This window comes from Bos grunniens, chromosome 3 (genome assembly GCF_055505025.1).
Source record: "Bos grunniens cultivar Pamir isolate PY7600 chromosome 3, Bosgru_T2T1.0, whole genome shotgun sequence".
Lineage (NCBI taxonomy): Eukaryota > Metazoa > Chordata > Mammalia > Artiodactyla > Bovidae > Bos > Bos grunniens.
This window is the reverse complement of record NC_141167.1, coordinates 88977572-89005251: the sequence shown is the minus strand read 5'-3', so window position 1 is coordinate 89005251 and position 27680 is coordinate 88977572. Positions and strand designations below refer to the sequence as shown.

Below are 27680 nucleotides of genomic sequence, written 5' to 3'. Positions count from 1 at the left end.
GCAAGAGAGTGAGGCCCTCAGTCTAACAGTTGCAAAGAACTGAATTCTGCTAACCACAAGAGCTTGAATGTAGACCTTGCCCAGTTGAGACTGCAGCCCTGGACAACACCTTGACTGCAGCCTTGTGAGAGACCTTAAAGCAGATGACTCAGCTAAGCTGTGCCTGGACTTCTGACCCAGAAAAACCATGCGATAGTAAAGTGTGGGTTTTTCTCACTAGCCAAACTTGTGGTAATTTGTAATGCAGCATTACATAACTAATACAGTCTTCCTCTCTAGAAGCTTTAAATTTTCTCTTTCTCTTTTGTAGTCTCTATTTTCTCTATTTTTAGGCATGGTTTTTGTTTCTGTTTTTTTTTTTTTTTTTCCTTTTCTTCCCTACTCATTTCTTTATGGCTCTTTTTATCTGACATCTTTCTACTTTATTTAATCCTGGAAAAATAGTTTATAGATTTAAATAATTGTTTTCATTTTTCTCTTTCTGCAACTCTTGTTATCTAGATATTGGCACATAGCTTCTATCTAACATAATTTTATTATTTATTATTATTTAATTTCAAAGATTGCTATTAAATAATTAATAAATATTAATTTTTTATATTTTCCAGCTGCTATCCAACATTTTTCTTCATATGTTCTCTCAGTTTCCTAAGTTTTCCTTCAGCTGTATGATTCTACTAATTGTCACATCCAATGTATTTTTAACTCATATATTACTGACCTAATAAATGCATTTTTTGGTGGTTTTCCAATTAAAATTTCCTTTAATTTTCCTTATCTTAACTTGATTGATAATGCATATTTAAAATTTTGATTTGTTTTAGTAACTCTACTTCATATTGTATTTTTTCAATAATTCCATTTGTCTTCTTCTGAAATAGTGATTCCTTTTTAGTTACTTTGGTTTGTGATGCCATATTCTCCTGTTGACTGTGGTTGCTTTACCTGGTAATGCGTTTTAAGCAAGGGCCAAAGGCCTTACCCATATTTATGTCATTTTTCCAGTAAAATGAAGGAGAGTGGGTAGGTTGAGGTCTAGAACAGAGAACTCCAGGTATCCCCAAACAGTAAAATATTCCTGCTTTCTGTCTCCCCACAAACCAGGTCCCCAAGTGAGGGTTTCACTTGACTGAAATAATTCACTGGAATTTTGGGAGGAAGGTGCATCCTAGACTCTAATCTATAAGTCTTAGGATTTTTTAGAGAGACAGAGATGCCCGCATCTCAAACTATTTATCTATTAATATCTTATTCAACTCTTCACCTCAGCAGTGCACTTTGTGTGCTTAGTCACTCAGTTGTGTCTGACTCCCTAGAGTAGATTGTCATGCCCTCCTCCAGGAGATCTTCCCAACCCAGGGATTGAACCCAGGTCTCCTGCATTACAGGAAGATTCTTTACCATCTGGGCCACCAGAGAAGCCTGAAGTGCTCTTTGCTGACCTGATATTATCATGAACACCTGCACCAGGAATCTTGACTATTTCTTTAACTTCCTTCTGAGAGGATGGACAGACATTGATAATTCCAGGCAATGTGGGAGAGCGGGAACAGAAATAACTTAAAACTGCCTTTTTCAAACTTATGACTTCAGTTTTCTGTGCTCAGACAGCAGCTACTTTCTTCCCTACATGTTCATTTTAAGACAGCCTTCAGTTCCCTCTGGAGTTTTCAAAATGTTCTTCAATTCAGTTCATCGCTCAGTCATGTCTGACTCTTTGCAACCCCAAGTACTGCAGCATGCCAGGCCTCCCTGTCACCAACTCCCAGAGTTTACTCAAACTCATGTTCATTGAGTCGGTGATGCCATCCAACCATCTTATTCTCTGTCGTCCCCTTCTCCTCCTGCCTTCAATCTTTCCCAGCATCAGGGTTTTTACAAATGAGTCAGTTCTTTCCATCAGGTGGCCAAAGTATTGGAGTTTCAGCTTCAAACATCAGTCCTTCCAATGAACACTCAGGACTGATTTCCTTTAGGATGGACTGGTTGGATTTCTTTGCAGCCCAAAGGACTCTCAAGAGTCTTCTCCAACACCACAGTTCAAAAGCATCAATTTTTTGGCACTCAGCTTTCTTTATAATCCAACTCTCACATCCATACATGACTACTGGAAAAACCATAGCTGTGACTAGATGGACCTTTGTTGATAAAGTAACGTCTCTGCTTTTGAATATGCTGTCTAGGTTGGTCATAACTTTTCTTCCAAGGAGCAAGTGTCTTTTAATTTCATGGCTGCAGTCATCATCTGCAGTGATTTTGGAGGCCCCCCCCCCAAAATAAAGTCTGTCACTGTTTCCACTGTTTCCCCATCTATTTGCCATGAAGTGATGGGACCAGATGCCATGATCTTAGTTTTCTGAATGTTGAGTTTTAAGCCAACACTGTTCTTAGTTCTTAGAATATGTTTTCCTTTTATAATATAGGGGAAGTAAACAGCTGTTCTTAGCTCATCACTGTAGCAGGATTCAACAAATGTTGTGTTATAATTATTATTTGTAGTACTTGTAAAGAAAAATCTCTGCTGTATTTATAGTTATTTCCACTTTTTATTCTGTATTTTTGCTCTCTTTTTTTTTTTTGTCTTGATTAATCTCTCTTAACGTCTATCTCTAGTGTTGATTTTATCAAAGAACCAGCTTGTGGCTTTGTTAACTTACTGCATTATTATTATTATTTACTTTACTTGCTTATTCTTGTTTCCTTTGGTATTCTGTTGCTTCTAAAAACATGTCTAAATTGGATTCTTAACTTTCTAAAAACTAATTAATTTGACTGTGTTGTGTCTAAGTTTTAGTATGCTAGGTCTTCCTTGTGGTATGTGGGATCTTTTTCAAATTTTTTTAGTTGCAGTATGCAGAATCTTTAGTTACAACATATGTAACTCATGTGTTTAAATATTGTGTTATTTTATGAAAAACATTTAAATCACTTAATTTCCACTATAATTTCATCTTTAATTCAAGCGTAATTTAGTAATAGGTTACTCAGTTTCCAAATATGTCTTAAAGCTATTCTTAATTATCTGAATAACTAATTTTAACCAACTTATGGTTGGTAAACATAGTATGTATAGTATTAATCCTAATCCAGTACATTATTTTATACATATTCTACATGGTCTCAAAAATAATGTGAATTATTCAATGAGTGGAGAGTTATTTACACAACTGATGTCCCAATCTGGCTTATTGCATTGTTTAGAAATTTGAAATCTATCCCTAGCTTTTGTATGTTTTAACTATTAATTTCTCAGAGATACATGTCTATAAAACCATCCTCTACATTTGTTGATTTGTAAATCTACTCATTTCTGTCAGTTGTTGCTTAAATTTGTCACTCTTTTAGCTAACAAGATCTTTATCTTAATATGCTCTTGTTTCTCTTTGGTGTCTCATTCCTTTATCCATGCTGTTGTATTATTCTCTGTGCATCAGCTTCTCCATCGAATGTACTATTTTTCACTAGCTGTTAAGAGTAAACAAGTTAATATTTGTAAAGTACTTAGGGTAGTGCTTGCCATGTAATATTATGTAGGTGTTTGGTTAGGATAAAAATGGCTAGAGGTGGTCATTGAAACCACAAGCATGTTTAAAGTCATTTTAGGAGACAGGATGATTTGAGAAAATAAAAGGATCAATGATCAAATTTAAGGAAATCTGTTTAATGGGCATGTGAGGGATAAAACTTCAAAAGAAACTTAAAAGGAGTACACAAAAAAGTAGGAGGGAATCCAAGAAAATACATTACCAATGGCGCCAAGTAGAAGGATTAACGTGCTGCTGAATAACTAAGATCATAGCATCTGGTCCCATCACTTCATGGGAAATAGTTGGGGAAACAGTGGAAACAGTGTCAGACTTTATTTATTTTATTTTATTTTTTGGCTCCAAAATCACTGCAGATGGTGACTGCAGCCATGAAATTAAAAGACACTTACTCCTTGGAAGGAAAGTTATTACCAACCTAGATAGCATGTTCAAAATTAGAGACATTACTTTGCCAACAAAGGTCCATCTAGTCAAGGCTATGGTTTTTCCAGTGGTCATGTATGGATGTGAAAGTTGGACTGTGAAGGAAGCTGACCATTGAAGAATTGATGCTTTTGAACTGTAGTGTTGGAGAAGCCTCTTGAGAGTCCCTTGGACTGCAAGGAGATCCAACCAGTCCATCCTAAAGATCAGTCCTGGGTGTTCTTTGGAAGGATTGATGCTGAAACTGAAACTCCAATACTTTGGTCACCTCATGCAAAGAGTTGACTCAATGGAAAAGACTCTGATGCTGGGAGGGATTGGGGTCAGTAGGAGAAGGAGATGACAGAGGATGAGATGGCTGGATGGCATTACAACTTAATGGACATGAGTTTGAGTGAACTCTGGGAGTTGATGATGGACAGGGAGGCCTGGCATGCTGCAATTCATGGGGTCGCAAAGAGTCGGACATGACTGAGCGACTGAACTGAACTGAACTGAACTGAGTAAAGATATAAATAAATGTGATAAACAGCATCAACTGAAGTAGCTGAATGAGTGGTTTAATGAGTACACTTGACACTTTAATGCATTTCCCAGAACTTCTTTGAGAAATGGTTTTATTCTGCCAACATTCCAACTGGGAATGTTGCCAGCAGACATGCTTTAGCTATGCCTCCTTGAGTAATTGCCTTGGCTAAAGAGATCCTCCTCACCTAAGCTCATGCACCCTTCCCTGGAAAAGCCTGAATCCCACTTGGGAAGGCTTCAAAAGTTCATCTTAATTTTAGAGCTCTATGTGGGATCCTTGAAGGGCTTTATTAAGACTGGGCATCACAACCTAATTTTTCCCTCTGTCCAACTTTGCTCCCTTTTCTTCCTTTCTAGGACTGCAAGGAGATCCAACCAGTCCATTCTGAAGGAGATCAGCCCTGGGATTTCTTTGGAAGGAATGATGATAAAGCTGAAACTCCAGTACTTTGGCCACCTCATGTGAAGAGTTGACTCATTGGAAAGACTCTGATGCTGGGAGGGATTGAGGGCAGGAGGAGAAGGGGACGACAGAGGATGAGATGGCTGGATGTCATCACTGACTCGATGGACGTGAGTCTGAGTGAACTCCGGGAGTTGGTGATGGACTGGGAAGCCTGGCGTGCTGTGATTCATGGGGTCACAAAGAGTCGGACACGACTGAGCGACTGAACTGAACTGAACTGAGGCTTCCCTGGTGGCTCAATGATAAGGAATCCATCAGCCAGTGCAAGAGACTTGGGTTCAAATTCCCAGGTAGGGAAGATCATCTGGAGAAGGAAATGGAAACCCACTCCAGCATTCCTGCCTGGGAAATCCCATGGACAGAGGAGACAGGTTGGGCTACAGTTCATGGGGTCACAAAGAATCCAACAGGACTTACAGCTAAACAACATGCTTTCCTTCCACAGACACTGATCCCTAATAAACTTCCTGCCCACCAAAGTCTATCTGAAGAGTCTGCCTCCCAGGGAACCCGATCTGTGACAATGAGCTTCATTTATGAGAAGTGCTGATGAATATGAGAAGTTAAAAAACACAAAATTTAAGAAATGAGTGGTGAGAAAAATAAAACAAGCCAAGAATGGGCAACTCATTTAAGTAATTCTGCTTTCACAGACAGGAGGATGATCAAAACCAAGATAGTAAAAAGGGCTCAACACTGTGCCTCCTCTTTAGTATGGGGATATTTCACTAAAAGATAAATACCACTTACACACACAGGATTCGATATCACCAAAATTAATCTTTAACAAAGAGTGAATAGTAGTTTAAAAGTATTACTCTATGATAATCGAGACGTCAAGATCTTTCATTTCACTAACGAGTTAGGAGAATGACTAACCAGCATTTATAAAAGACCAAAATAAACCTTTAACTTGGCTACCATACATCAGTCTCCTAAATTTGAACAGTATGAGCCTGTTTACATTTTTACTGCTGGTAGCTGATAAAACTAGATCTTTGAAACCACTCCTCCCACAACTTCCTCCTAGTCCCAGCTGAAGCCAGAGAGTCAACCCATTTCTCAGATAAGAGACTTAACAACAGTAATCAAGAGACATCTGCCAAGTATTTCTCTGGAGAATCAGATAAAGATGCCAAAAAGTAAGTCAATACAAGAAATGAAACTTTTAGGGAATGAAGAAACTATATGACAGTGTTATTTCCAGCAAGTATTAAGGGGTGGAGGGAGAACGTAGGTTAAGTCTCGAGGCAAACCTTTAAGTAAGAGAATAAAACCCGAGAGACCCACAGGAAGTAGCAATAAAACAGGCGCTTGCCACAGGCAGGTGTCTTAAAATTTTCTCACTCCGGAAGTTCCTATGACTACGAAAGAGCCCTCCAATGTCTTTTAAAGCACTGGCGGAAAAGAAAACAGACCAGCGGCAAATACAAAGGGAGGAAATTCGCGATTGCCCCGGAAACATTTTATTTTGCGTAGGCATCTGGAGAATTTTCTTTTGCGATTCGTTACTTGATCCGGAAGAAGAGATGGCAGACAGCACCTTTGATTGGATCGAAGTATAAGGGCGGGGCGCTAGCGAGCCAGTCATCTTGGCGACCGGATGTGACGATACAGGAAGCTGGCAGGCTGAGCTTTGCTAGCTGGCGGCTTTGGTGGGCGGGGTCGATCGGGCCCTTCTGGCTCGGTCTTTAAGGCTGACCAAGCACCCATAGGGGCGGTGCCATTAAGGCCACGCCTCCAGCGCTGACTCCGGGCGGCTGTGGAGCGAAGTCCCAGGCGCTGAGTGGGTGGAGACTCGAGACCCTTCTCTGAGAGGCTAGGGACGGACCCGCCCCGTCAGTCTCTTCTATTCTTCCGGTTTTTAGTGGCTGCGCCGCCTCCCTCCGAAGCCTAAGGATACACCCTCTTAAAAGCCTGCCATCTCTCTCCTTTCATCTTCGAACCCCTCTGAATTGCTCCGGGACAACTCCAGCCCAACATTCTCTCGCTCTCGCTCTCGCTCTCATTCTCGTCCCTTGGAGAACCTCGGCCCCGACACTGCCCCCTTTCCTGGATGTATTGGCCCCTCCCAACCCTATAAAATGTCCAATAACCCACAGAGGGTCTTCTTGAAACCTACAGAGGAAAAGTCAGGCAACGCCTCGCATTGGTAAGTACCGGTTTCTAATCTCCCTCGACCCGGCGGCCCCTCTCCAGTCTCTTAGCAGGATGTCGAGTCGGCCGTCGTTTCCTGAGGTTCTGCAGTTCAGACGCCTTTGATCCCTCTGGGTGAGCATTCCAGGGAAAGTGCGCGGCAGTTTGGCGCTTAGATCCCTTAAAGCACGTCCCCCTTCAGAGTCTGACGCAGTCAGCCTCTGCCCTGGCGCCGCAGGACTCCAGCGTCTGAATTTCATAGGCTGACAGAGTAGATCTCCATGGGAGAGGAAAATCAACATGGCCGGCGCGCCTGTATGACCAGAATCTTCTGGAAGATTCTCGCGCACTCGCAGAAAAACACGCAGCAATCAGAGCGGATTAGCAAGTGCAGCACAGGTGGCGCTGGACCGTCAGGGAAGATAGCTGTAATGTAAGAGTTTGTGGGAAGGAAAGGCTTTTTTGGGGGGGTAATTGATAAGAATATAGAAACTGAAAATTTGTTTTGGAATAAGGGAATTAATTTAAAAATTTTTTTTCAAATGATAGCTTTATTTGAAGATATTAAAAAATGAAAATAGAGGAATTATCATGTAAAATCCTTTGGAACAGCGTATTTGAAGCGGGTGTAATGAGAATGATGTATATATAAAGGAACTACATTTGTCAGAGGTAGATTCCTATATTTCTTAGACACTTATTTGTAAATTTAGATAATAGTGTATCACTAACTCATTTTTTAAAAACATATTATTCAAGATGAAATGAACAAAATTGTAAGCTAAGGTAGAATATTTTAAGTTAAACTGTCAATGGTTTGTGAGTATATAATAAGTGGTGAGAAAAAAGTTTGAGTCCCTGTAGAAGAAAATGTGAAGAAGAAACCATAGAAATGGAGATGTAAAAATCATGGAAGAGCGTTTATGTTTGAAGAAAACAGTATCACTAGGTTTAATCCTTGATTTGCTAGTTACTATTTGTGAGGCCAAATGACTTGGTTTCCAGTCTGTAAGTAAGAACACCCAGAGGTATTTTAAGGATTAAAAGAATGAATATACTAAAATACTTAGTGCAGTAAAAATAGAAAAGCGTTGTTTAAATGTTAGCTATTATAATTTTAAGGATACGATTTTACTTCTGTAAAAATTTTAGCCCAGGAAGTAGGTAGTTACGAATAGATACGAAACCTAATTGTGATAAACACTTAAGCATGCATAATAATCTAAAACGAAATGGTCATCAAAAGTGGTTAGCTATAACTGCATTGAAAACTGCCAAGAAAGAGCCATTGTATTTCAGATCATAGCAAGAGCCAGCTTTTGTGCATGTCTGTTTTTTGTTGGTTTATTTTTGGTGGAAGTTGAGGGAAAGAGCAGAGATAGTGCCTTGTGTGGATACGCAAAAATGGAACTAGTCTTTAATGGTTGCTGATTTCTTCTATCTTGTCTTAATACCTGCATATTTGATAACGTTTGATTTATCCTAGTTTAATACAATTTGTTTCAGGGTTTCATTCTTTTTAAATACCAGAAATTAGAGTAAGAACCTTACTTTTTGTTTATTGTGTACTTAATTATCCTGTTTCTACTTTTGGTTATATTTAAAAACATTGCAAATTGAATTATGTTTTCTACATTTATCAATTATTCGGAGTTAATTAACTCATTGGTTTATACATTATTTTTATCATCTTTGAATGTATTTTTCTTCAAGTCCTTAAGATTTTAAATCACATATTTGGGACATTTGCCAGATGCCTTTCTGAAGCTCTTTGACATTTATTTTGGTTACTGTTTGCATATTTGATTCTGTTGTTTTATAATTAATCTGCAGGACATTCAAAGATACTTTTGTAAATACGTGGATTAATGTCAGCTCTTTAGTTTTTTGGAAGCTTCATGGTCTTACATATCTGATGATATTTTTATTGTACAAAAGCATTTTTTATAAGCTTAAAATTATATGATTTTCTATGGATACTTGGATTTTTCTTGAGTTACCTCTTTCCTACTGTAAAAGCTTTCAGTAATGTAATACAGAATGTTGATTGCTTTAAAAGTGTTTCTTTTAATTCATCAGGGTATAAAATGTAAAAGCCAAATTTAATCTTATAATACAAAGGAGAAATCTGGAAGATATCTGTGATAGTAGGCATTAAGTTTATTTAGATTTGAACTTTATATGTAAAGAGAAAACCAGGAGTCAGAATGGTACAGTTGAGGTACAAAGACCTTGATAGAGTTAGAGAAAGAAGATAGTTACAGAGACCTAGGTTCATGTTCTAGTTCATCACTTAGTATAGTTAAAACATTTGGTTAAAAGCTGTTCACTGAGTGCCTATGGTGTGACTGACTTTACTAAATGGAGAGACTGATTAAAGAATAGGCTATGGACCATGCCCATGAAAAACATTAACATCTAGGGGGAATTATAATACACTTGTTAATAATAATATGCACAGGATGATCCTGTGAGGGCATAGAGAAAGGAAATTGTGGGAAAGGTTTCTGGAGTGGCTGAGTTGGGGAATATTAAGTATTAGCTGTCCAAGTAAAAGATAAATGAAGGCTATACCCAGGCAGAGGAAATTGATTTAAAAAAAAAAAAAAGGTAGTATGATGTATTGCTAGTAATTGGTATTTATTGTTTGAGTCTATACTACAAGCAGGATAAATAGATAGCTCATAAGGATTTGCTAAAAAGATTAGACTTCTCTCCATTGGAGACCCTTCTGAGGATCTTAAGAAAGGAACTGTTATAGTCACATGTCATTTTAGGTAACTGATGACAGTGTGGATTTGAGGTGCCGAGTCAGATGAATAAAGATTCTATTTCAGTTGTCCTTTCAGAGATTCTGAAAGTCTGTGCTAGAATGTAGAGCAAGGGTTGGATTCAAAGAAATACAGAAAGGCAAATGGGCAGATCTTGTCAGTGAATTGGTATGAAGAAAAGTGGGTCAATTATGCCAGTTTTCTGGGCAGATATTATCAAATTAATTGAGATGAGGAATACACCAAGAAAGCAATCAGTGAGATACTTGAATCTGAAATTCAGGTAGAGTCAAAGCTGGAAATTTGAGAGTCAGAGTTCACAAAGAGACTTGTGAGTCATCAGCTTAGAAGAATTATAATAAAAGCCTGTGATAATATATCCCACAATAATAAGAATTAGGATGCCATGTGATTGGCAGTTGGCTTCTATCCGCCTTTGACCCTTTGTTCTTAAATAGGGAGCTAAATGGGTGTCCTCAGTATGGGACTTGGTTTGGTTATAAAATGTTTCATTGTCAGTTTGGTGTGCATGTAGTTTTGTACAGTTGTTATTATCTTTGTTTATGTGATTTGAGTGTGTGTGTGTGTAAGAGAGAGAAACATACTGTACTGGTTAAATGAAATCTATTTCTCATTAATATCTCAGTTTATGCATGAATTTTGAGGACCATATTATATTGAGGTTATGCTAAAGTAAATGCAAGAAAGTGAATGGGATTCCCTAAGAAAGCATGTCATTCTGAATAAGTTCTTTAATATTACTAAACTTCCATTTTCTCAACTATAAAATGGGAATGGCAGTACCTACCTTGTTGGACTGTTTATAAAGAGTAGAGTTAATGACAACTATTTATAACAACTTGTTATACATATGAAATATATTATCATATATATTATTATATTATGTATTTGTATATGTTATGTGTGTACATAATAGAGAATAATTATAGAGATTATTATAATAATCATAGAGAGTAAGTTGGAAAAAATCTCTTAGCAGTTGAAAATTTTGTGAAATTATCTACAAAATGTTTATTAACCTACAAAAATTTTTTTTAATTATTTTTGGTTGCACTGGGTCTTTGTTGCTGAGCACGGGCTTTCTCTAGTTGCAGTGATCAGGGGCTACTCTTGGTCACGGTGCACAGGCTTCCCATTGTGCTGACTTCTCTTGTTGCTGAACACAGGCTCTAGGCACATCATTTTCAGTAGTTACACCACAGGGGCTCGTTAGATGTGGCTCACGGGCTCTAGAATGTGGACTCAATAGTTGTGGCACGTGGGCTTTAGCTACCTGTGATGTGGGGAACCTTCCCAGACCAGGGATCAAACCTGCATCCCCTGCATTGTCAGGATGACTCCTATCCACTGTACCATCAGGAAAGTCCTAACCTGCAAAATTTTTATGATTCTGTATCAAATCTGTAAATGCTTCATTCAAAATGAAAAGTCAAAAATGTCAAAAGTTATATAATAAGTTTATTTAATATCTTTTATTAAAGTTCTCATATTTTCATAAGATTACCTGATTCATTTACTTGATCTTGGACAGAAATTATAATATTTTAATGGAAGATAATGTCTAGCATGTATTGGGAGCTTATCAGGATCCCAACCAGTTATAGCAAAACTTACAAATAAAGAAAGAGAGATTCAAAAAAATTAAGTAAGTTTACCAAAGTCAATTAATAATTGGGAGAGCTAGGATTAGAAGCCAGTAATCTTCTAATACATTTCTCTCTTCTCTTTTAAAATCTTAAAACTAACTTTCCAAAGTAATTTCTCAGTTCAAATCCTAATTGATTTAAAGTAATTAGCATGTTTATTATTCTTTAAGTGGCCTAACCAGAACATGGGACGCAAAATCTGGCTCTAGTTTTAGTTCTAACTTTAGCTAGAAGAATATAATCTTTAGTATCTTAAATGGAATGTCTCTTCTGTATCTGAAAAAAATGTACAGTGATTGAAGAAGTATGAATTTCATCCTGGTTTATCACTTCTTTCCTTAGCATTCTGCATTTCAGTTTACTCTTTAGAACTCATTCCATTTATTACTAGGAAATCATGGATTTTTTAAAAATTACAGCTTGTAGGATTCAGTTTAGCTAATACTGTTAACAGTGTGCCAGTTGCTCTATTACGTATAGAGAACATAGATATGAATAGGTCTCTGGCAGATCATATAAATCTCTACTGATATACTGACATAGAAGAGACTGTATTTTCCATCCCTTTTTTGAGGGGAAGTGGAAAAGAGGGAAAAACTCTGGATTAGATTTAAAAAGAGTTTGCATAGTATAAATATTTTTTATAAAATGAATACAGGGGTCATATAATAAAGTATGTGAATGACCTATTGGAAGCCTGTGTGATTTGCTTAACTGCTGTGCTAATTAAAATGTGTTTACGTGTGTGCTAAGTCGCTTCAGTGGTATCTGACTCTTTGTGACCCTATGGGCTGTAGTTGGCCAGATTTTTCTGTCCATGGGATTCACCAGGCAAAAATACTGGAGTGGGTTGCCATTTCCTCCTCTAGGGGATCTTCCTGACCCAGGGATCGAACCCACAACTCTTACATCTCCTGCATTGGCAGGCAGGTTCTTTACCACTAGTGCCATCTGGGAAGCCCTTAAACGTGTTAGTTGCTCAGTCATGTCCCACTCTTTGGGACCCCTTTGGACTGTAGCCTGCCAGACTCCTCTATCCATGGAATTCTCCAGGCAAGAATACTGGAGTGGGTTGCCATTTCCTTCTCCAGTGGATCTTCCTGACACAGGGATGAAACCCAGGTCTTGTACATTGCAGGCAGATTCCATACCATCAGAGCCACCAGGGAAGTCCAAAATGTGTTTTCCGCTATGCAAATAATTAATTATAAAAGCATGGATTCTGTTCTGTTGAAACTTCTAATCTGTTAGCCAGATATTACTGACAGATGAAATACATTAACTAAACAATACAGGTGTTGAGGCATTTTAATATGTTTGAAATATTTCAAAGAGTTGCATTATTTTTTATATAATTTTGTTAGGGCCTTCTGTGCTTGGTATTGGAAGAATAATTACAAAATAAATGATACAGTCTCTGACCATAAGGAGTTTCAGCCTTACTGAGGAAAACAATAGTTTACTCATTTAAAAAAATTAACTAATAAAGACAATACAGAAGGCATTATATAACTCCTGGCATTAATGGCAACAAGAGTGCTTTCAGGATACCAAGTTGGGAGAAATTAATGTGAGTTTGAGTGTCTAGAAGATATTTCGTAGAGAAAATGCATTGGTCCTCAATTTATAACTTTTAAATTGTTAGAGAAGGAAAAAAAAAAACTTGAAGAATAGTTAGAGTAAATATTGTACATGGGACAATCCAGAATAGTAAAGACCTTTATGATAAGACCAGAGATTTTATGTTGAGATGTTATAGAAGATTGGTTGAGACTAGGTTGTAGATGATTTTAACATCAAACTGAATTGGCAGTGATGAATTATTGAAACTTTGAGCAAGAAGGCAACAGGATGAAAACAATGATTTAGTCTGCCAGAGATACATCATAATAATGGCTGCAATCAAGCAATCTAGTTTAAAAGTCAAAGCCAAAAAATATAGGGATGAGATAATGAGGACAGGACACAAGGTGATACAGGTCTGATCTAGGAAGTAGAAGTGGTGACGACGAAGAAAGAGAATATGACGAAGAGGTGTAAAAAAGGGGAAAAAATGTAGACTTGGTGATTCATTCAGTATACGTTTATTGTATGTTTATCCTTTGTAGGTATCTAGGTATCTATACAAAGTACTCTGAATTAAAGTTGAATAAGGAGGGTGGTAAAGATAGAGATGACTAGGTATTTTAAGACCTAAGTGACTTGGAAAATAGTATGCTGACACATGACTGGATGGTAAGAAAGTATTAGTTTTCAGTACAGAGTAATTTTAACTTTAATGGTTTTAGAAGTGAAAATATTTGGTCAGGCATTACAAATATGGAATTGAGATAAATATTAAGGAATAGGAAGAGATAAATAATAGAGTCATTATTGCAGAGGAGATAATTTAAGATAATAGAAGCTTTGAACTGTTACCCTGATGCAGTCTTTATGGAAGAATGCCTTTAAAAAGTTTTGTTTTTTTTTTTTTTAATTGAAATATGGTTGATTTACAAAGGAATGTCTTGAAAGAAAAATAGTGAAGAACTGTACTTTCAGGAGTAGTCATAGTTGGATGCTTAAAATGCAGAAAATTAATAAGAAATGGAACAGAAAGACAAAACAAATACTGCACACAATGGAAACTGTGTTAGGAAGAGGTTCAAGATAGGCAGATAATTAGCTACCAATGTTAGCTTCAGCAGAGAGCACCTAGGAAATGAAGACAAAGAATAAGCCAGATTTAACTGTGAGGACATACTTGGTAATCTTTGAAAATAAGGTGTAGTAGAATATGGGAGGAAAATAGATTGCAGAAGACATGAGCTTCAAGTCAACTTTCTAGCATATCAGCAACAGAAAGTTAACTGTGGTTCATTAACACCATGTACCCACTTCCTGTCACTGAATGTAAGCACCCACATCCTAATCATCTCTCTAATCCAAATGACTTCAGCATCTGTATGGGTAATCTCTTTTGTCACCTGGTCTTTCAGTACACAGATCTTTTTCTTCAATGTTTTCTCCATTCTATCACCATCAATCCACTTCTGTAGTTGTTATCAGATGAAATTGCTGCATTTACAAAATTTTGGTTTTAGGCATCCTGCTTTCCAAACACCACAGTTCCTGTATTTTAGCTTAGTTGTTTTAAGTACTCCCACGCTGACTTTTTTATCTGGCCCTTCAGTCTATTCCCTTTATTTTCTCCCTATGAAAGTGAAAAAGTGAAAATGTTAGTTGCTCAGTGACGTCCGACTCTTTGCAACATCATGGACTGTAGCCTGCCAGGCTCCTCTGTCTGGGGAATTCTCCAGGCAAGAATACTGGAGTGGGTATCCATTGCCTTCTCTAGGTCTTCTCAACCTAGGGATCATACCTGGCTCTCTAGCATTGTAGGCAGATTCTTGACTGTCTGAACCACCAGGGAATCCCCTTTCTCCCTAAATGTTAGATTTTATATTCTCATTTTCATCCCATCTAGTATAGATTCTGCATTTCATTATTTGAAAAAAATTTTCAATACCCTAAAATCATTTGCTGCTCTTTGATTTTTGTTACACCCTTCTGAAGCCACTGCAACCTTGGGTGAACTTAGTGATAACACTTTCTCTTTGGCTATACCTGGTAAAACAAGGAGACTAACCAGCACAGTTGGTATAACTGTAAATTAATGATCGTTACCTACCTCTCTGGGGCAGTGTCTAATGACTCTGATATTTTCTAAAGTCAGCTTATTCTTGCTGAAAGACTGTTTTTGCATCTTTTTTATTTTTTTATTTTTCTAGCTAAGTTTTTCTCGTATTTGTGTGTTTGTGTTCTAACTTTACAGTATTGTATTGGTTTTGCCATACATCAACATGAATCCACCACAGGTGTACACGTGTTCCCCATCCTGCACCCCCCCCCCCTCCCTCCCCTACCATCCCTCTGGGTCATCCCAGTGCACCAGCCCCAAGCATCCTGTATCATGCATCGAACCTGGACTGGCAATTCATTTCACATATGATATTATACATGTTTCAATGGCATTCTCCTAAACCATACCACCCCTTCCCCTCTCCCACAGAGTCCAAAAGACTGTTCTATACATCTGTGTCTCTTTTGCTGTCTCGGATACAGGGTTACCGTTACCATCTTTCTAAATTCCATATATATGCTTTAGTATACTGTATTGGTGTTTTTCTTTCTGGCTTACTTCACTCTATATAATAGGCTCCAGTTTCATCCACCTCATTAGAATTGATTCAAATGTATTCTTTTTAATGGCTGAGTAACACTCCATTGTGTATATGTACCACAGCTTTCTTATCCATTCGTCTGCTGATGGACATCAAGGTTGCTTCCATGTCCTGGGTATTATAAACAGTGCTGCGATGAACATTGGGGTACACATGTCTCTTTCAATTCTGGTTTCCTCGGTGTGTATGCCCAGCATTGGGATTGCTGGGTCGTATGGCAGTTCTATTTCCAGTTTTTTAAGGAATCTCCACACTGTTCTCCATAGTGGCTGTACTAGTTTGCATTTCCACCTACAGTGTAAGAGGGTTCCCTTTTCTCCACACCCTCTCCAGCATTTATTGCTTGTAGACTTTTGGATCGCAGCCATTCTGACTGGCATGAAATGGTACCTCATTGTGGTTTTGATTTGCATTTCTCTGATAATGAGTGATGTTGAGCATCTTTTCATGTCTTTGTTAGCCATCTGTATGTCTTTGGAGAAATGTCTGTTCAGTTTTTTGGCCCATTTTTTGATTGGGTCGTTTATTTTTCTGGAATTGAGCTGCAGGAGTTGCTTGTATATTTTTGAGATTAATTCTTTGTCAGTTGCTTCATTTGCTATTATTTTCTTCCATTCTGAAGGCTGTTTTTTCACATTGCTTAGAGTTTCCTTCGTTGTGCAGAAGCTTTTAATTTTAATTAGGTCCCATTTGTTTATTTTTGCTTTTACTTCCAGTATTCTGGGAGGTGGGTCATAGAGGATCCTGCTGTGATTTAAGTCAGAGAGTGTTTTGCCTATGATCTCTTCTAGGAGTTTTATAGTTTCTGGTCTTATGTTTAGATCTTTAATCCATTTTGAGTTTATTTTTGTGTATGGTGTTAGAAAGTGTTCTAGTTTCATTCTTTTACAAGTGGTTGACCAGTTTTCCCAGCACCACTTGTTAAAGAGATTGTCTTTTCTCCCTTGTATATTCTTGCCTCCTTTGTCAAAGATAAGGTGTCCATAGGTGCGTGGATTTATCTTTGGGCTTTCTGTTTTGTTCCATTGATCTATATTTCTGTCTTTGTACCAGTACCATACTTTCTTGATGACTGTGGCTTTGTAGTAGAGCCTGAAGTCAGGTAGGTTGATTCCTCCATTTTAGTCTCTTGACCTGACTTGTGGTCTCAATTTCCTACCTCTTTTTCAAACTTTACATTATTAATTGTCCCTCTTTCTCCTTTATTTCCAGTCTCTCCCTTAAGGTGACTCACATGAGTATTCATGCTCAAGTTCAGAGATCCTCAGCTTCCAGATCTAATGCTTGATGATCTGAGGTGGAGCTGATGTAATAACTGATATAATAATAATAGAAATAAAATGCATGATAAATGTAATGTGATTGAATCATCCTGAAACCATCCCCCCACCCTGGTTCATGGAAACATTGTCTTCCATGAAACCAGTCCCTGGTGCCAAAAAGAATGGGGACTGCTGCTCTAGTTCACCTAACATTAAAAAAAAAAAAAACTCCTCTTTGACCCCGTTTAGTTTCCAGCTACTTGCCAGTTTTTCTCTTTCCCTTTACATCCAAAGTTCATCAAAGTGTTATCTGTCTTTGCTGTTTTCATATTCTTTCTTCATATTCACTCCTACTGACTTCTTTCCACACAAAACTGCCCTTTAATGCCATCAGTGATCCTCATGCCATTAATTCCTGTATACATTTTTAATCTGCTTTCTATTTGGTCTCTCAGAAATTTTCAGTGGAATTACCGAGTTTTCTTGAAACTCTTTCTTCCTTTGTCTTCAATTGCCTCAGAATCTCTTGGTTTCCTTTTTACCACTGAGATAGTGGGAAGCTGATGAAACATTTTAAGTAGGGAAGGGCCAGCCAGCTTTAAGAGTGCTAGGTAATTTGAAGAGAAGACGATAGACTAAAGAAAAGATTGGTTGTTAAGCTACTATAACAGAGCAAGCCAGAGATAGACTGGGGTGGGAAGGACTGATTTGGAAACAGTTGACTAGATCAAGAGAAAGGTAGGAAATAATATCAACAGGATTTTGAGATAGGTTGGGTATATATGGTTAGAAAGTTGGAATTACTTGTTAGAAAGCTGGAATTACTTGTTTAGATTTAGGATCTAAGATAGTTGGGATACCATTTACTGAAGGAAGAACATTGGAAAAGACTGTGTCTAGTTTTAGGTGTGTTTGAGATTGTGAATGGAAATGTCAAGAGGGAAGTTGGACATACAAGCCTGACTCAAAAGAGCTAAGATATAAATATTTGAATTGTTGATATATAAATGGTAATTTAAGTCATGTATATAAAATAAATCATCTGGGGCAAAGCTTATTGAGTAGGAAGAGTTCACTTTAAACTTTGTTGAATTCCAACGTTTTAAGGCTGATTCAAGGATTGAAGTTGGCAAAGAAGACTGAGGAACCACTACAAATATAGAAGAATATGGTATCTAGGAAGCCTTGGGAAGAAAATGTTATAAGAGAGGAGTAAGCATGTTTGTTGTCATACAAATAGATCATCATCTCAATGATAATTGCCTATTTACATGTTCATGTACCCAACAGTTTAAGTTCTTTTAGGGATTGTGGGTTGAACTACATTGGAAACTAGCAAACATTTTCTGTAAAGGGTTAGATAGTAAATATTTAGGCTATATAAGCTATATGATCTCTTCTGCAACTACTGAACTCTTGTTGCAGCATGAGAGTAGCCATGTACAGTACATAAAAAGTAGGGGTGACTCTGTACTAATAAAACTATTTATGGATCAGTTCAGTTCAGTCACTCAGTCGTGTCTGACTCTTTGCAACCCCATGAAGCGCAGCACACCAGGCCTCCCTGTCCATCAGTGAGTTTGAAATTCATAATTTTTACATATCACAAAATACTTGTGATTTTTTAAAAAAGATTTTAAAAAAGCATTCTTAGCTTGTGTACTGCATAGAATTTTTTACTTTGATTTGTATTAATACCTGAGGCTTAAAAAACACCTTTAGGCAGTAAAACATACCTTTACACTACTGAGAATTCTAATTATTATTTCATTGTTTTTCATTCTTAATTTTTTTTCATCTGATCTTAGTCATATAAAGCCGTGTTAACTGTATAGGACATGGACTCTGTACCCATATTGCTAGAATTTAGCATGAGAGATAGTACATAAACTGGTGAAAAAAAAATTAAGATATGGTAAAAACCTGTGATATATGTACCCTGTAGAAAGTTAATTAATTAATGTTATTAATTATGAAGGAGGAACAAGGGTAGTTAAAAGTGGCCAGAGGATGTATCTTCTGGGAAATATCATTTATGTTGAGACTTAAGTTACATGGGTGGATGAAGAATAACTAATTAATAACTAATTAGCATGTGTGAGGACCCTGATTCCCATACTAAAGGTTTAGTATTTTCCAAGAGCTGAAGGTTGGTTTTAGGTATATAGCTTTAGGTGTCTGCATTTAACTAATCTACAGATAATTAATTATACGATCTGATACTGGTATGTATTGATTTTTTCTTTAAAATCAGACAACCTGTGCCAAGTAATAGCTAATAACTATCAGGATCAAAATAGGCTGTTAAAAAGGAATACTGACTTCCAGTGTATTTGATAGTTTATAGTGAATGATGTCATTCATATTCCATATTCATTGAAAGCCATTCAGCTGAAATGATGTTGCTATTAAAATATGGATTGACAGACAGTTGAAACTAATATGAGTAGTTGCCATACCAAGAGCTATTTAGTACTAAATGTCAAACGTACTGACATCAAAGAAGAATTTGCTTCCTACATGAGTAACTCAGTTTAGTCTCCAGACATGTGGCACATGAAGGTGGTGTCTTAAGAGATGTGTTGAGCAAAAGAATAGCTGACAGTAGAACTTGTCATTATCAGTGGGAAGAACACAGAACAGATTAGCTAGGGAAAGAAAAGAGCGAGGGAAATAGAATGACATAAATGGAGGTAAAATGAGAATCATGGTCAGTAATAGTAAAGAAGAAGGACTAGAGGAAAGAATTTAAGAAAGAAGGGAGAATATGTGGTTTAAGAGGAGCATATTCTAGTAGGTGAAATTTTATACAAGATAAAACCTTAGGAAAGTCTAATTTTAGTTTTAAGAATAAATGCTAGTATCTCATATGCATTGCCTAATCATATGAGAAGATCTAAATCAAAGCTTGCTATATCTCTGATTATCTCTTCTACTTCAAAATCTTTCTTTTGCAGTATTTCACTTTGAAAACTCAAAGTGTCAAATTACATACTTATATTTTATAAACTTTTACTTTTAAAAAATAATATTTACAAATACTTGTTTTTAAATAAAATGTATATACCATGTAGTATGTTGTATTTATTTACTCAATCTTTTTTTAAGTGTTTCAGGCTGCATGTACCAAGTAGTTCAGACGATTGGCTCGGATGGAAAAAACCTTCTGCAATTACTTCCAATTCCTAATTCCTCTGGAAATCTTATGCCACTAGTTCAATCTTCAGTCATGTCTGATGCTTTGAAAGGGAATACAGGAAGTCCAGTTCAAGTTACTTTTCAGACTCAGATTTCCAGCTCTTCCACAAGTGCATCAGTTCAATTGCCCATTTTTCAGCCAGCCAGTTCTTCAAACTATTTTCTTACAAGAACAGTAGATACAGCAGAAAAAGTTAGAGTTACTTCTGTGGGGACTGAAAATTTTACCTCATCAGTTTCTAAAGTTCAGAGTCATGGTGTGAAAGTTGATGGACTCACCATGCAAACATTTGCTGTTTCTCCCTCTTCAACACAAAATGATTCATCTTACATTTTAGTAAATACCCAGAATCTCCCAATGACTGTGAAGTCTCCGGTTTTGCCTTCTGGGCATCATTTACAGATTCCAGCCCATGCTGAAGTGAAATCTGTACCAGCGTCATCATTGCCTCCTTCAGTTCAGCAAAAGATACTTGCAACTGCCACCACAAGTACCTCAGGAACAGTTGAGCCCTCCCAAATACCTACTGTTATTTATGTATCTCCTGTAAATACAGTGAAAAATGTAGTTACCAAGAACTTTCAAAACATTTACCCAAAACCTGTTACAGAAATAGCAAAGCCAATGATATTAAACACCACACAGATTCCAATGAATGTTGCTAAAGAGACACAGTTAAAAGGTGGTCAGCATTCTCAAGCTGCTCCAGTGAAATGGATTTTTCAAGAAAATCTACAGCCTTGCACTCCATCTCTTGTTCCTGTTAAATCTTCAAATAATGTGGCTTCAAAGATTTTAAAAACTTTTGTAGATAGAAAAAATTTGGGAGATAATACTGTAAATATGCCACCATTGAGTACCATCAGTCCTACTGGGACACAATCCAAAAGTATGCCTATTAAAGATAATGCTTTGGTTATGTTTAATGGGAAAGTCTATCTCTTGGCTAAAAAGGGGACAGATGTTTTACCATCACTAATTGACAAACAGAATTCAGTTTCTTCTGATATTCCACCAAGAAAAGATGCATCACAGATAGTGAGTTCAAGTCCAGTCACAGAAATATCCAGAGAGGTTGTAAATATTGTTTTGGCTAAAAGTAAATCTTCCCAGATGGAGACAAAATCAGTTTCAAATACTCAGCTTGCTTCCATGGCCAATTTAAGGGCAGAGAAGAATAAGAAAGTGGAGAAACCATCTCTTTCTGCCCCAAACCCACATAGTATGAACCAATCTATTAACTACTTAAAGCAGAGTAAGACTTTATTCTCAAAGCCAGTCTTACCAGATGGATTTAGTACAGGACAAAATGCCCCCAGGAAAGGAAATATCATCCAGAGCATAGAGAAAATAAGTTCCTCTGTTGATGCAACAACTGTTACTTCACAACAGTGTGTTTTCAGAGACCAAGAACCAAAGGTAATTTTCCCATGTCAGGGTGTTCTTTTTATCTTATGTATATAGAAAATTTTTCTTTCTTGATTCTTAGTTATCTATGATACCTCTTTTTACCTCCTCTCCCATCCTCCTTTTCATCATATACATATCATACACAGGTGAATGCTTAAGCCAAAGCTTTCATTTGAGGGAAATGTTTGAGAAGTGTAATAGAAACCAAACAGTATTTTTCTCTTGAATCATTTGGCATGCCAAATCTTCAGAGCAAAATTAAACAAACAAATCACAGAGCAACAAGATTCAGAAGAGTTGGAGAAGGATAATGTGAAGTCAAAGCTTCGTAAAATTATGTGTGTAAATATATATATGCATGCTTATATTTGTACACATAAGTACATATACATACATGTATTTAAGAGCTTACTTTTAGTATAAGAAGAGATTAATGTTAGGCATAGAGGAGAGCTGGGATTTGTTTGTTTTGTGGTAGGGAGCTATCTGGCAGTTTTTTAGGTAGATGGTGGAAAGGGTAGGACTTGACTAATTAACACCTTTCATTCATATGTGGAAAAAAGTTATCAACATCCTGATTTTTTTTTTTTTTTAATATACAAGTTTCCTTTTCCTTTTTCTAGCCCTTCTTTCTGACTCCTCATTCAGTTACCCAACATATCCACATAATTATTTCTGTTCTACTTAAGATACGTGTATGTGTGACCTCTAAATATTTGTACTTAGAGGTCTACTTAATAATCTCAGTATTTTCCCCTTTTGTACAGAATTCATTGAACTCCAGGGATATAAGGAGGTAAATTCTCATTAAGTACGATTGATTAAAGGTATAAGAGTTTTTCAAAAAATGACAATTTCCAACAATGTCATATAGATTATCTTCAACTTGTTATTAGTCTGTATTCTCATTTCATTTGTTTGAGAATTGACTGCCTGTTACCTTCCTAGTACAAGAAAGTAAAATTGTAGGGGAGCATTTTGGTTTTGCCCAGTAAAGTTCAGCTTTCCAAGTGTGGGTGGTAACGTAAGACTAATGCAATCCAACCATTTAGGACTTTAAAGCATGGCATTTTAAGTAAGATGAGGTAATTACTTAGTTGCTAGTGTGATAAGATAGCTTAAGTAATTGGCAGTATTGTTTGTGTGTTTTCTTTTCCTATTTCCAGATCCAGAATGAGATGGCATCAACATTAGAAAAAGTTACTCAAGAAAGAAATGACAAGAACAGTTCTCAACGAAGAAGCAATAAGGTGTCATATCTGAAGAGTGATGCTGAACTTAAAAAGATATTTGGTATCACTAAAGATTTGAGAGTGTGCCTTACTCGGATTGCTCAGCAGTTGGGCTCTGGAGAAGGTTTTGATTCCATTAGCCCTTTGGTGAAGAGTGAAACTTACAAAGAGGCAGAGTTTATAGTGAAGGAGGAAGGGAGAAAACAGGTAATAGATTTTCCTTTATTATTATTATTATTTTTTACTTTACAATATTGTCTTGGTTTTGCCATACATCAACATGCATCTGCCATGGGTGGGGGTTCAGGATGGGGAATTCGTGCACACGTGAACACAGGTAATAGATTTTAAAGTATCCTTTGTAGGTATTCCAAAGATACATGAATGTATTAATTTTCTTGATTTTTATTTTTTAGTCTTATGCATTAATATGAATGATAGTTCTTACCAATATTGCATCTATATGTATTATACCAAAACATATAAGAAAATAAGATGTGCACAAGTAAAAAGATATCTCCAGTTAATTAAAATGTTGTTTAGGGAATTCCCTGGAAGTCCGGTTGTTAGGACTCCACATTCTCACTGTCGAGGACCCAATCCCTTACTCAGGGAACTAAGATCCCTCGAGCTGCACAGTGTGGCCAAAAAAATTTAAAAAGGAAAATAAATGACAGAAATGTAAGGAAAATATAAGCATGTAGATATTCACTACAGTATTGCTTTTAATATAAGCCTTAAGAGAAATCTACACAATAATGATGAACCAAAAAATCCCTGTAACGTTGCCTACTGTCATTCTACTTATAAATGTTTCCTTATTGTTGAATATCCTGAACTTCAGATCAGAAACCAGTCAACCTTTCCCAGTGATAATCTTTCATATGTGCCTACTGTGCAGATGAAAAAAAATGTTAGATAAATTCTATTTCTTAGGCTCTTCACAAATGATTGTTAAGCTTTTATTGTAGATCAATATAGCTTCTATTAGTTGACTTAAGCAGGAAAATAGGCAATTTATTCTCAGTGACTGTCACTGGGACATTGCCATTCACTTTGATACCATACAGTGGCAAACATTACTTTCTTCCTGTAGTTGTTCTCAGTAGTTTTGTTGAGTTAAATTTAATGGCTAAATATTTGTAACTGGACATATTTTTAAATTCAAGAGTACAATAAACAGCAATAATATTTTATTTTTCTTTTGAAGTCTTACTCAAAACTGCAGCAGGGTATTGATAAGAAAAGAAAAGCAAAAACCACTAAGAAGATGGATCACCCAAAGAAGAGAAGAACCAGTAGTGTTAATAACACAACTATAAATGGAGGAACTAATGTCACCAGTTCCCAGCTCATTAGCAGTATTTTACCAACTTCAGATGTGTCAAACCATAACATCCTCACAAGCTGCAACAAAACCAGAGAAAAAAATAGAACTGAGGTAGAGCACTGTACTCATGGAAACCAAGAAAAAGACATATTGAACTCAAGTACAGCTTTTGAACAAAGCCATTCCTTTAATAAAAATTATACTGAAGATATTTTCCCAATGACACCACCAGAGTTAGAAGAAACCATTAGAGATGAAAAGATAAGAAGACTTAAGCAAGTGCTGAGAGAGAAAGAAGCAGCTCTTGAAGAAATGCGTAAGAAGATGCATCAAAAATAATAAAATGGCTGTTCTTAAAGGCATCAGTGAAATAGCTATGTTTTTTCATATACTTTTGCATTGTTATAGGGCATTCTGAAAGTGTTATTGAATGTAAAAGTTGTCTTTTCATCAGCTGATTGTAAAATTTTATGTAAGAAATACAGAAAAGATTAACTCATGTTTGACTTTTATGAATAACTCATGGGATATCTGAATCTTTGTCTATAGGTACCTTTTTTTGGAAGGAAAAATTTTCTATTTTTCTATTACTTCAACTAGAATTCCCTGTTTGAATATTTGTTATTTGTATGTTTAGCTAAATTGCCCAGATGTTATTCCAACAATAGTTAATTATTGTGTAGTTTTAAAATTATATAATCCAAGATAGGAAATCAACTTAAAACTTAGCTTTGCCAATGGGCTTGTATCTTTATATGTCTCTTTACCCATAAAATGACAATACCTTCTACTCACCATTGTTGTAAGTTTTTCTTAAATTTCATGAAAGAAAATGTATTATAGCAGCAGCATTAAAAACTTCAAACATTTTTCAAGAGTGAGGGATGTTTTGTAACTTTTACAAAGTAGTTTCATATGATACAAAATGGGTTTTAGAATTCAGGCTAGATAATGTATTGTTTGCTTAAAGTGGTATGTTATCTCTAGGCAAATGCTTCCGTTTTTTGAAATATGTAAATATATGACTAAGATTGTGTGAAAAGTAAATCTGAACATGGCCACATTTAATACTTTTTAAAATTGTAAAGTGTAGCTTTTCTTAATAGAGCCAGACATTTTAATCTCTGGTTATCTTTGATTTGGAGAGTTGTAGAGATAGGGATTAAGGGAAAGGAGGAAAAGGTTATTTTTAAGAAATAATAAATTTCTGGAAGTAAGGTCAAATAAAACCTGGACATTGGCAACAAAATAGAAAACAGAAAGTCAGAAAATACTGAGAGGGAATAAAACAAATGCAAACTGAGTGTCAACTAGATTCTCTTGCCCCCCCCCCCTTTTTTCTGTAACTTTATTAAGGTAATTTGCATATTGTAATTTCACCCTTTTGAAATGTACAGTTATTCACACAGTTGTGTAACCTTCAACATGATCTAATTTTAGATCATTTTCATTACCACCTAGAAAACGTCATACTCATTAGCAGTCTCCCCAGACCCTTCTTTCCGCATCCCTTGGCAACACAACAATACACTTTCTGTCTCTATAAATTTGCCTAGTTTAGACAGTCATATGCATGGAATGAACCATTCAGTATATTTTCCTTTGTGACTGATTTCTTTGAGTTAGTTTAATATTTTCAAGGTTCATCTGTGCTGTTACATGCATTCATACTTAATTTTTTAAATTGCTAATATTCCATTGTATGGATATACCATACTTTGTTTATCCATTTGTTTATGGACATTTGGGTTGTGTACACTTTGGCTACTAGAATGTTATATTGCTATGTTTTTCTGAATGTTTGGGTATATGTTTTTGTGTAGACATAATGTTTTCAAGTCTCTTGGGTATATACCTAGGAGTGTAATTGCTGGGCCATACCCTAACTTTGAGGAACTGCCAGATTATTCCAGGCAGATTTTTCTCCCCCTTCTCCACCATATTAGATTTTGTTAAGGACACCAGCAACTACCATGTTGCTAGATCCAGTGGTCAGTTGTCAGTCTTCTTAATTTATCTATCTGTGGGGAGATTAGTTCATGAATTAATTACCTCCTTTGAAAAAAAATTTAAGCTTTAAAAAAAGAAGCAGTACATGTCCATTTTGGGAAAATTGCAAATACAACAATCCAAAATATTAAAATTTCACTTTCCTATCAAGCTAAAATATTAAATGTTGGAGCTTGGGTATACATAATTAAAGGCTATCAGTAAATAGGTACCATTTGAAGCCATTGGTCTGAATAACTTCACTTAGGGAAACAGTATAAACAGAGAAGAAGGTGAAATTGTGGGCTCATGTCTTAATACAATTAAAGATTGGGAAAAGGGCAGTCTCAAATGAATTTTGGGAATCAGAAGCTTCTTGAATTAATTGTATTTATAAATCCTTGGATAGTGCCTGACAGCGATGTATCAGTATTTGTTAAATAAAATCATCTAAAATCATCCTAATAGACATATTGCATCCATTTTCATTTCATTTCATTTTCTTACTTTACCTCCTCCTCTTGATGCTTTCTGCTTTTATTATTAAGGCTTTGCTTCTCATGGAATTATCAAGCACCCATTTTTTTCTGATAAATTCCATAATATGGAATGTAGCTTGAATCCTTTAGAGCAAAATTCTCAAGATTTATCTATACTGATGGTCTCAAACTCTTATTTCTCATTTGAAATTCACTCAAATTAGGGTTTTAGCTTTATCACTCCATTAAAGCTATTTTTCTCAAGGTCTTCAAATATCAACATATTGCTAAATCTAATGGTCAATGCTTAGTCTTTATATTACTTGACCTGTTAGAGCATTTGACAATTTATAAGTCATTGAAATTTGACACTACTTTCTTGGGCCCCAAAATCACTGCAGATGGTGACTGCAGCCATGAAATTAAAAGACTCTTCTTGCTCCTTGGAAGAAAAGCTATGACCAACCTAGACAGCATATTAAAAAGCAGAGACATTACTTTGCCAACAAAGGTCCATCTAGTCAAAGCTGTGGCTTTCCAGTAGTCATGTATGGTGTGAGAGCTGGACGGTAAAGAAAGCTGAGCACAAAAGAATTGATGCTTTTGAACTGTGGTGTTGGAGAAGACTTGCAAGTCCCTTGGACTGCATGGAGATCAAACCAGTCCATCGTAAAGGAAATCAGTCCTGAGTATTCTTTGGAAGGACTGATGCTCAAGCTGAAGCTCCAATATTTTTGGCCACCTGATGCAAAGAACTGACTCATTTGAAAAGACCCTGATGCTGGGAAAGATTGAAGGCAGGAGGAGAAGGGGACGACAGAGAATGAATGGTTGGATGGCATCACCAACTCGATAGACATGAGGTTGAGCAAGCTCTGGGAGTTGGTGATGGACAGGGACGCCTGGAGTGCTGCAGTCCATGGGGTCACAGACACAACTGTGCAACTGAAGTGATACACACACCTATGTACATACCAAGCAAGATGTGTTTCTGTTGCTCCAAAGAGTTTCCATGTA

At 36.5% G+C, this 27680-nt stretch overlaps 1 protein-coding gene across 4 annotated transcripts; it reads left to right on the top strand.

Annotated features, from left to right (window-relative positions):
- The first annotated feature begins 6838 nt into the window (after nt 1-6838).
- Nucleotides 6839-26649, top strand: LRIF1 (ligand dependent nuclear receptor interacting factor 1). Of its 4 annotated transcripts, none has more exons than XM_086391738.1 (4): nt 6839-7117; nt 20141-21642; nt 22800-23072; nt 24076-26649. In XM_086391738.1, exons 2-4 carry the CDS (start codon nt 20146-20148, stop codon nt 24532-24534), a joined length of 2229 nt encoding a protein of 742 aa, XP_086247864.1. In that variant the 5' UTR covers nt 6839-7117; nt 20141-20145; the 3' UTR covers nt 24535-26649. The 4 variants fall into 4 exon arrangements, with proteins under 4 accessions (XP_086247864.1, XP_086247863.1, XP_086247865.1 ...); XM_086391737.1 differs by having other exon boundaries at nt 20133-21642; XM_086391739.1 differs by lacking the exon at nt 20141-21642.
- The last annotated feature ends 1031 nt before the right edge of the window (nt 26650-27680 follow it).

What these genes read in the sequence shown, in the direction of transcription:
- LRIF1 (XM_086391737.1), top strand. Translation starts at nt 7,050, where the DNA reads ATGTCCAATAACCCACAGAGGGTCTTCTTGAAACCTACAGAGGAAAAG. An exon ending in TCAGGCAACGCCTCGCATTG is followed by an intron (nt 7,118 to 20,132) that starts GTAAGTACCGGT and finishes TCTTTTTTTAAG; the next exon opens with TGTTTCAGGCTGCATGTACC. An exon ending in TCAGAGACCAAGAACCAAAG is followed by an intron (nt 21,643 to 22,799) that starts GTAATTTTCCCA and finishes TCCTATTTCCAG; the next exon opens with ATCCAGAATGAGATGGCATC.